Here is an 11,351-nt window from a genome sequence, read left to right as displayed (position 1 = left end):
TCGTTCTGTGGCCAAGCGCCACACAAAAAGTGAAGTGATGCAAAACGATATTAATATTGTTTAAATATAGAATATGAAGTTGTCTCTCAGTATCAAAAACGTCAAGATCACATAATTATGCGTACCCACTTAAACAGCATTACAGTATTCTTCTTTTAGAACGTATTTTGAATAAACAAATTCCTATTTTTTCAGTTAAAATCTAAATTGTAGCTTTTCCTGGAAGTTTTCAGGCTGTATGTAAATTTATCTGCCTGTACCCTTTAAGAAATTGTGTCCCTTCCTTGCACGATCATTCTCTAAAACCTAAGGCTTCCTAGTTTTTCTTTTTTGCATTGTTTGTTTCTGGAACTGTTTAGAACATAACCGTAGATCTGTACTGCATAGATAATAGTGTGCTGACGCGCTCTGATTTGCCAACCGACCTACTTAGACAGGTATAGAAAAAAATGAGAAGAAAAGATCTTTTGACAGAACGCCTTACCTTACTAACGCCAAGCTAATAATAAACGAAATGAATCATATCACAGTATACATTAATGACTGCACATTGTGTTGGGACGTACATGTGCTTTATTAATTATATATTCGGTACCTTCAACAGAACTTCCTTCTCGCTAAAACGGAACATTTCAAGTGCGATTGAGGATTCAAAATGGTGCTAAATTTCTGTATTTTTCTTACTCTCTTGCAGACTTGTTTATCAGGTATGTAAACACTGTCAACAAAACATTCCTGTGAAAACACTTATTCAGGTGTATAAACACTGTAAAATAATCATTCATGTGATAATATTTTTCAACATAATAAACATTAAGAGTTACCTAAATATTGTATTCACATTAAAAATGAAATCAAAAGAAGTGTTTTATTTTTTACATGGCAATACTTCCTTCTTCATGATCGCCATCAGCAACAATAGTTGTTGTAACAACAGTTGCATTCGTTGTAACTGTCATGGTATCGTATGTTCCTCTATATTTTTTGTATGAACAAATATATCGGCCTCTAATTCCGTATGTCTGTTACCTATATAACTGGCCGCCTATTTAATCTACCTAATTATTTAATCTACTTATAACGCTCAGGTGGCCTAATGGTTAGAGCGTCTGCCTCGGATGCGTGAGGTCACGGATTCGAACCCCTGCCGAGTAATGCCAAAGACTTATAAAAATGGCACTAGCAGCTGCCTCGCTGGTGCTCAGCATTAAGAGGTTAGTGTTAGGACTGGTTGGCCTGGTGTAAGGACAATGTGACTAGTTGGGACATTATGCTACATGTCTGCGGCATGATACCCCAGTGATGACATCACAATAAACGTACACTGCAAAACATCGTGGCGATATGACTGAAAAATTGTTAAAGCTACGTTAATAATGGTGATAACGTTTCGATTAAATACTTCTAAGGACGTATAAATATTTAAATGTTAACAAAATTAGATCATTGGCTAACACACAAGTGTGACCTATGCTAGAATCATTTTGAATGTGTGATCGTACTGTACATTTATTGACCTAGCTGATCAACGCTAACAATGTGATACATATCCTGTGTGATCCCATCAAACGCATTGTTTACCTAAACTGATTAACTAACAATGTGATAAATCTTCTATTCTCTAACAATGTGATACATTTCCCATGCTCTAACAATGTGATACTTTTCTTATGCGATCACACTTTAACTATAACTTTGACCTAAATGTGTAAACGCCAACAATGTGAAGCACTTCCTATTTGATCAAACAAAAACTCATGACAACATGTAGACATGTAACTCTGTAAATATTAGGTTTAGCTGGCCACTGACATAGAAAATATAAATATTTAATGTGTTTTAGTTTCACATTCACAAAACTGTGCTTTAATCGCTGATGATTAATGCGTTCAGTATATTAATGTCGAGCGTATGCTAGCAGGCATTACTGTCCAGGTGTCCGGAGCATCCATGTTAAAATTTTGTGCTCGAGGTTAAATCGTCCTGCACGTGCCAGATAAAGAATATTGTGGTCTGCATGCGGGACCACGTGTTTCACGGAAACCTTTTATATTTTCTACAGCCCATATTATTATTGGTCTTTGTTTTGTACCGCTCCTACTATTATTTTTACTTCACTATGTCTTGTTCTGCCTCTATTATTACAGTTTTGTACATCTCTATGTATTGTACTGCCCTTACTGTTATATTTTGTACATCGCTATGTCTTGTACTGCCCCTACTGTTCTATTTTGTACATCGCTATGTCTTGTACTGCCCCATCTGTGATATTTTGTACATCTCTCTGTCTTATACTGCCCCTACTGTTATATTTTGTACATCGCTATGTCTTGTACTGCCCCTACTGTTATATTTTGTACATCGCTATGTCTTGTACTGCCCCTACTGTTCTATTTTGTACATCGCTATGTCTTGTACTGCCCCTACTGTTATATTTTGTACATCGCTATGTCTTGTACTGCCCCTACTGTTATATTTTGTACATCGCTATGTCTTGTACTGCCCCTACTGTTATATTTTGTACATCGCTATGTCTTGTACTGCCCCTACTGTTATATTTTGTACATCGCTATGTCTTGTACTGCCCCTACTGTTATATTTTGTACATCGCTATGTCTTGTACTGCCCCTACTGTTCTATTTTGTACATCGCTATGTCTTGTACTGCCCCATCTGTTATATTTTGTACATCTCTATGTCTTGTACTGCCCCTACTGTTATATTTTGTACATCGCTATGTCTTATACTGCCCTTACTATTATATTTTGTATAGCTCTGTCTTGTACTGCCAATATTTTTATATTTTGTACAGCTCTATGTCTAGTACTTCCCGTACTATTATATTTTATACATCTCTATGTCTTGTACTGCCCCTACTGTTATATTTTGTACATCGCTATGTCTTGTTCTGCCCCTACTATTATATTTTGTATAGCTCTGTCTTGTACTGCCAATATTTTTATATTTTGTACAGCTCTATGTCTAGTACTTCCCGTACTATTATATTTTATACATCTCTATGTCTTACACTTCCACTACTATTATATTTTCTATATCACTCTGTCTTGTACTGCCCCCTACTATTACATTTTGTATAGCTCTGTCTTGTACTGCCCCCTACTATTACATTTTGTATAGCTCTGTCTTGTACTGCCCCCTACTATTACATTTTGTATAGCTCTGTCTTGTACTGCCCCTGCTATTACAGTTTCTTCATCTCTGTTTTACACTGCCACTACTATAATACTTTGTACATCACTATGTCTTGTACTGCCCTACTTTTATATTTTGTACTTCTCTGTGTCTTGTAATGCCATTACGTTTATATTCTGTACATATCTATGTCTTGTACTTACCCTACTATTACATTTTGTACATCTCTATTTTTGTTACTGCTCCTGCTATTATAGTTTGTACATGTCTATGTTTTACACTGCCTCTACTATTATGCTTTGTACATCACTATGTCTTGTACTGCCATACTATCATAATTTGTACTTCTCTATGTCTTGTACTGCCACTACTATTATATTTTGTACATATCTATATCTTACACTATCCCTACTTTTATATTCTGTTGAGCTATATTTCTTACACTGCCCAATCTATTATATTCTGTACATCTCTATGTCTTGTACTGCCCCTGCTATTATAGTTTGTACATCTCCATGTTTTACACTGCCCCATCTATTATACTTTGTACAACATTATGTCTTGTACTGCCCTACTATTAAATTTTGTACTTCTCTATGTCTTGTACTGCCCTACTATTATATTTGGAATAGCTCTGTCTTGTACTGTTACTACGTTTATATTCTGTACGTCTTTATGTCTTGTACTTCCCCATCTATTATATTTTGAAAATCTATGTCTTACCATGCCCTTACTATTATATTTTGGACATCTCTGTATCTTGTACTGCCCCTGAATTTATAGTTTGTACATTTCTATTTATCGTACTGCCCCATGATTTATATCATGTACATATCTATGTTTTGTACTACGACTTCCTTGTACAATACCATATCATGTATTGCCTCTGCGTTTATATTTTGTACATCACTGCGTCTTATACTGTCCCATCTATTATATTTTGTACAGCTCTTTGTCTTTAATGCCTCTACAAATATATTTTGTACAGCTCTATATCTTGTAATACCCCTACTATTATATTTTTGTACAACACGATATCTTGTTCTGCCATTACGACTATATTATGTTGTAGAGCGCTATGTTTTGTACAGCCCAACTATTACAGCTCTATGTCTGAAACAGGACCTACTGTTATGTTTTGCACAGCCCCTACTATTACAGCTCTATGTCAGGAATGGTACCTATTGTTATATTTTGTACAGCCCCATCTATTACAGCTCTATGTCTGGAACGGTACTTTATGCCATTTTTTGTACAGCCCTTGTCTGGTACGGTACCTACTGTCATATTTTGTACTGCCCCGTGTCTGGTACGGTACCTACTGTCATATTTTGTACAGCCCCGTGTCTGTACGGTACCTACTATTGTATTTTGTACTGCCCCATGTCTGGTACGGTGCCTACTGTTATATTTTGTACTGCCCCGTGTCTGGTACGGTACATACTATTGTATTTTGTACTGCTCCGTGTCTGATACGGTGCCTAATCGTTTGTATGTCAGAAGAGTTATTACAAGTTTCACACTATAATTGCTACGTGAGTGATCCAAAACGAATTTATCAGCTAAAAGGTGGGGAAATATCAGTGTTGCAATCGTTCCAAATCAAAATACTCGTAAATGCAGGTCGAAGTGGTCATATATAATTCATTCAGTATTATCATCAACATCATGAATATTTTCTGGTGCCCCTGTCCGGTTGGTGACCTAGGCACGTGCTTTAAATATCTATCACTGCCTCTTGGACTAGATTCCATTCCTACAGTGAATATTGAATAATTTTTATTTCAATTCTTACAAAGTTCGTTTCCTCCAGAGACCATTTCTTCAGTATCCTATGCCATTTACGGAGGAAACGTTTTACTGACGTGCCATGTTGACCATGCGTATCTACTGTTCATGACACCCGGATATAATATCTTACCATGTCACATATTTGTAACTCGACAGATTGCACAAGTGAAACTGACACATACTCTGTGGCTTGTAATTACCAATGATATTCACGGTGGTGAGACAAAAAGTGAACTGTGGTGATCAACACTTAAGATGGAGCTATTAGATGTAATCAGCCAGTGGATCAAATGGAACTTGTTTACAAACCTTTGCAGTTCCCGGCATCTCTATTCAGGGTATTCATTCACTCCGAAAGAAACAATGACTGGCAGTCTCCGTAAATAATCCCAGTGGGGCATATATGACATGCATTTAAAATACATAACTTTGATCAGTCAGATGTTTGTACGATCCTAAAGTATTTTCTCCGATCACATACTGTGGTACATGATGAACGTCAAATACAATATAAAATGCGTCGACTACATCGATGCAAAGGATTTATGTTATAAGTTTTTAAGTAGGTATTTTGCAGCCTATTGGAAGAATAGCTTTTGACCTCAAGACAAAAATTATGCAACTCTTCTGCTTAGGCCATATATATCATGGGTTTTTCTCAACGCACCTACGGCATTAATAGATGCATTTTTTACATGTATCACCCGAGTGTTGGTATCCCAAACACATGCTAGATAAGTAAAATTATTGCGACACGTATTGGGAATGGAATTCATTTTCATAAATAAATTTTTTTATATTGTATCGCGGCATGAGAACATGCTATTATTATATAATTTATACTTTTTGACACTTGTAATTCGACAGCATTGTAAGATTTATTGAATGACCTATATATTTTGGTAAGTTTAAAAAATAAAATACGCTTTGCATTTTTTTAGAATGATTAAAATGCAAATAATATAAAGGTGGCGAAGAATTGTGACGTCAAAGTGAAGATGATCCCGTATTATTGAACTGTGATGCCAAAGTGAAGATTATCCTGTATTATAGAATTGTGATGTCAAAGTGAAGATTATCCTGTGTTATTGAATTGTGATGCCAAAGTGAAGATTATCCTGTATTATAGAATTGTGATGTCAAAGTGAAGATTATCCTGTATTATAGAATTGTGATGTCAAAGTGAACATTATCCTGTATTATAGAACTGTGATGTCAAAGTGAAGATTATCCTATGTTACTGAACTGTGATGTCAAAGTGAAGATTATCCTGTATTATAGAATTGTGATGTCAAAGTGAAGATGATCCCATATTGTTGAATTGTGATGTCAAAGTGAAGATTATCCTGTATTATTGAACTGTGATGCCAAAGTGAAGATTATCCTGTATTATATAATTTTGTGATGTCAAAGTGAACATTATCCTGTATTATTGAATGGTGAAGATGATCCCATATTGTTGAATTGTGATGTCAAAGTGAAAACGATCCCGTATTATTGAATTGTGATGTCAAAGTGAAGATTATCCTGTATTATAGAATTTTGTGATGTCAAAGTGAAGATTATCCTGTATTATAGAACTGTGATGTCAGAGTGAAGATTATTCTGTATTATTGAATGGTAATGTCAAAGTGAAGATTATCCTGTATTATTTAATTGTGATGTCAAAGTGAAGATTATCCTGTATTATAGAATTGTGATGTTAAAGTGAAGATTATCCTGTATTATAGAATTGTGATGTCAGAGTGAAGATTATCCTGTATTATAGAATTGTGATGTCAAAGTGAAGATTATCCTGTATTATAGAATTTTGTGATGTCAAAGTGAAGATTATCCTGTATTATAGAATTGTGATGTCAGAGTGAAGATTATCCTGTATTATAGAATTGTGATGTCAAAGTGAAGATTATCCTGTATTATTGAATGGTGATGTCAAAGTGAAAATTATCCTGTATTATTGAATGGTGATGTCAAAGTGAAGATTATCCTGTATTATTTAATTGTGATGTCAAAGTGAAGATTATCCTGTATTATAGAATTGTGATGTTAAAGTGAAGATTATCCTGTATTATAGAATTGTGATGTCAAAGTGAAGATTATCCTGTATTATAGAATTGTGGTGTCAAAGTGAAGATTATCCTGTATTATAGAATTTTGTGATGTCAAAGTGAAGATTATCCTGTATTATAGAATTGTGATGTCAGAGTGAAGATTATCCTGTATTATAGAATTGTGATGACAAAGTGAAGATTATCCTGCATTATTGAATGGTGAAGATGATTTTATATTGTTGAATTGTGATGTCAAAGTGAAAATTATCATGTATTATAGAATTTTGTGATGTTAAAGTGAAGATTATCCTGTTTTATAGAATTGTGATGTCAGAGTGAAGATTATCCTGTATTATAGAATTGTGATGTCAAAGTGAAGATTATCCTGTATTATTGAATGGTGAAGATGATTTTATATTGTTGAATTGTGATGTCAAAGTGAAAATTATCCTGTATTATAGAATTTTCTGATGTCAAAGTGAAGATTATCCTGTTTTATAGAATTTTGTGATGTCAAAGTGAAGATTATCCTGTATTATAGAATTGTGATGTCAAAGTGAAGATTATCCTGTACTATTGAATGGTGAAGATAATTTTATATTGTAGAATTGTGATGTCAAAGTGAAAATTATCCTGTATTATAGAATTTTGTGATGTCAAAGTGAAGATTATCCTGTTTTATAGAATTTTGTGATGTCAAAGTGAAGATTATCCTGTATTATAGAATTGTGATGTCAAAGTGAAGATTATCCTGTATTATAGAATTGTGATGTTAAAGTGAAGATTATCCTGTATTATAGAATTGTGATGTCAAAGTGAAGATTATCCTGTATTATAGAATTTTGTGATGTCAAAGTGAAGATTATCCTGTATTATAGAATTTTGTGATGTCAAAGTGAAGATTATCCTGTTTTATAGAATTTTGTGATGTCAAAGTGAAGATTATCCTGTATTATAGAATTGTGATGTCAAAGTGAAGATTATCCTGTATTATAGAATTGTGATGTTAAAGTGAAGATTATCCTGTATTATAGAATTGTGATGTCAAAGTGAAGATTATCCTGTATTATAGAATTGTGATGTCAAAGTGAAGATTATCCTGTACTATTGAATGGTGAAGATAATTTTATATTGTAGAATTGTGATGTCAAAGTGAAAATTATCCTGTATTATAGAATTTTGTGATGTCAAAGTGAAGATTATCCTGTTTTATAGAATTTTGTGATGTCAAAGTGAAGATTATCCTGTATTATAGAATTGTGATGTCAAAGTGAAGATTATCCTGTATTATAGAATTGTGATGTTAAAGTGAAGATTATCCTGTATTATAGAATTGTGATGTCAAAGTGAAGATTATCCTGTATTATAGAATTTTGTGATGTCAAAGTGAAGATTATCCTGTATTATAGAATTTTGTGATGTCAAAGTGAAGATTATCCTGTTTTATAGAATTTTGTGATGTCAAAGTGAAGATTATCCTGTATTATAGAATTGTGATGTCAAAGTGAAGATTATCCTGTATTATAGAATTGTGATGTTAAAGTGAAGATTATCCTGTATTATAGAATTGTGATGTCAAAGTGAAGATTAACCTGTATTATAGAATTGTGATGTCAAAGTGAAGATTATCCTGTATTATAGAATTGTGATGTCAAAGTGAAGATTATCCTGTACTATTGAATGGTGAAGATGATTTTATATTGTTGAATTGTGATGTCAAAGTGAAAATTATCCTGTTTTATAGAATTTTGTGATGTCAAAGTGAAGATTATCCTGTATTATAGAATTGTGATGTCAAAGTGAAGATTATCCTGTATTATAGAATTGTGATGTTAAAGTGAAGATTATCCTGTATTATTAAAGAAAATGTTGATTACCTAAAATCCGTAAAAAAAATGGAATGAGGTTACTATTTGAATGTCATAAATAGCAATAGTTTTTGCGGGGATATGAGTAGTCCCCCTTGCACCATCGTGCATGTCGTATAAAGCAGCTATAGGACTCAAGGTACTAATTTAGTTCCCCATATTAAACCTATGCAAACATCATGATATCAAAAATTCAATAACTTTAAAGTTCTGAATCATCATGGTAAAATCTATATTTATCAGCATAGATGAAACCTGGGTGTCAGCTTCTGTGTAGAGAAAAGGATATGAGCCGCGCGGCATTTTCAGGACCTGCATGTGTTTGAAACAAAGCTTTCAATTCCGCAACGATGAGTCAGGTGCTAATTTCAGTAATGAGTGTTTCAAACTAGAGACTATTGAAGGATTGAAATTCCTTTAAGAGAATAATGTCTCTATTTTTGTTTTTAACTTACAACTAGGACAAGCTTTCAAAAGATTCTTTTGCCAACAAAATAACTTTCATTATAAACCAATTGTATCCACCCAAACCAATATCCACTCTATTTTCAACCATTTCCAGGCCGGATCTCATTTGCCCATACAATTAGTACCGTGTCCTATAATAATGGACACAGAAGATACTCTGGCTAAGTGGTTTGTGAAAAGATTCGATTCCTGTTATTGGATCATGCAGGGTTTATTTTATTTTGACAGATACTAGACTCCAAGTGCCTGCTTATATTGTTTCGACGTAAAATAAATGATCCGAAAAAAAAAAGACACAAAACGATTGCAAACATAGAATAGTATTTCTCTGTTAAACATTGCAAATATATAGTAAGGATACACGTGACTAGGCTTAGTCTATTTGTTAAATACTTTTTCCCCTCAAACACTTTTTCATAAATGTTTCCGTGTTTATACAACCCTGGAGATTTTAGTACTGAAGTAAACAAGATGGAATTGAAAAAAAGAAAAATAATAAAAGGAGTGGAGATAAATTCTAACTATCGCGGTAGATAATAGAACTTGGTTCGTCTGTCTCAAAGTGAAACGCACATTTCACTAGACTAAAAGGTTCGGGTCAGCTAGGCTGGTAATTTTTATCCGCTCCGTATTCCCAGACTGCAACAATAAAAATAACTGACTCTGACAAAGGAAATGTTTTCTTTCTTTTTTTAAAGGCATTTCTAGCATAATTTAGGACTGGTTTGCAACACAGTAAATTAAACCTCATCGACGTTCTAAAATAGTTTTACATTTAAGAAAGTTAATAGTAAAAAGTTTCCCTAATAATTTGTAGTCAAATTATTTGTTTCTGGAAAAAGTGATTGTAAGATAAGTATTTCAAAGACTTATGTTTAAAGTTGAAGGTCACAAGGTTAACTCACATGATAAATCAAACTTTTCATCCAAGCCACATTATCATTAATAGCTTTCAAATTATCTTTAATGCTTTAGATATCATCATTTGGTAATGAAATGTTTACTTTTCAGATCCTCCACTTGTGCAGCTTGTTCCGAATGGCGTATATAAAGTGACTGAGGGGACCGAGAACTTCGAATTGAAGTGTGAAGTGACCAATGCCCCCACTTTGGCAACACAGAATAGCTTCGTCTGGTTTTACCAGGGATTTGTTATACTAGGACAAACTTGGTCATCTTATATAATTCCGAAGATACAGCGGTCTAATGACGGATGGTACCGGTGTCAAGCAAGTAATATTAACGGTACTGCATACTCGCAAATCATGACATTGGATGTGCAGTGTAAGTAAAACAAGTTCTTCTGAACTACTTTGTACTCAAGGTCAACATCTTTTGTCTCAAGGTCACTTCATGAAAGTATGCCATTTTTTCGCAGTAGACATACTGACTCCTTCAGATTGGCATACGTATTTACTTTTCACGCCAATGTGGCCTCTCCTTATTTTGCGAAGTGTCAAATACCTTCTAAAGTCTATAAACTATAACTAACTCTGTAACATTTTGACTCAACAACTGAAAGAATTCAAGATATACTCATATTTCCTCGTTTTTATGTTTATTGCAAAACGTTTCATGCTTTTAAAGGTATCACTTCAGAACTGTTTGATGCTTTTTAAGGGTATCACTTCAGAACTGTTTTAGTTCGTTAAGTTCTAATACTGTAAAGTTGCTGTTCGTGGTCCTTTCAACTGACAGTCATTTAAACTGTTTGTTTCATTCTTTATTAGATAGAACGTTGGAGTTTTTGAGGACATAAAATTATCATAGAAACAAAGAGTCCCAGACCACTTTAAACTTAAATTGTAAAATCCTTCTATTTCTGTTGTTGCTTTGATCACTGAATACATCGAAAAATTCTAGCTCCAATGACTCCTTTTATATGCTACTCCAAAAATATTTAGACTAATCATTGTTTCGTGTAGTGCAATTTCATATATGGATAGGAAAAGAATGCAGAACTATTCATATTCTTATCAAACAATCGAGTCCCTGGACCATATACTGTTATGCGATCGGAC

The 11,351-nt window shown here is 33.7% G+C and overlaps 1 protein-coding gene across 1 annotated transcript in view; it reads left to right on the top strand.

The window, feature by feature from the left end:
- Window positions 1–541: 541 nt before the first annotated feature.
- LOC149795969 (B-cell receptor CD22-like) overlaps window positions 542–11,351 on the top strand; it is an 85,191-nt gene continuing 74,381 nt past the window's right edge. Inside the window, exons 1-2 of the mRNA XM_089965888.1 lie at window positions 542–707; window positions 10,342–10,614. Coding sequence (XP_089822014.1) covers window positions 656–707; window positions 10,342–10,614 — 325 coding nt within the window. The 5' untranslated portion in view covers window positions 542–655. The remainder of the gene's footprint in view (window positions 708–10,341; window positions 10,615–11,351) is intronic.

This window comes from Sinohyriopsis cumingii, chromosome 7 (genome assembly GCF_028554795.1).
Source record: "Sinohyriopsis cumingii isolate HCF-2022 chromosome 7, ASM2855479v2, whole genome shotgun sequence".
Classification (NCBI taxonomy): Eukaryota; Metazoa; Mollusca; class Bivalvia; order Unionida; family Unionidae; genus Sinohyriopsis; species Sinohyriopsis cumingii.
Note: the sequence above shows the minus strand (reverse complement) of the source record. Positions and strands in the feature narration are given on the sequence as shown.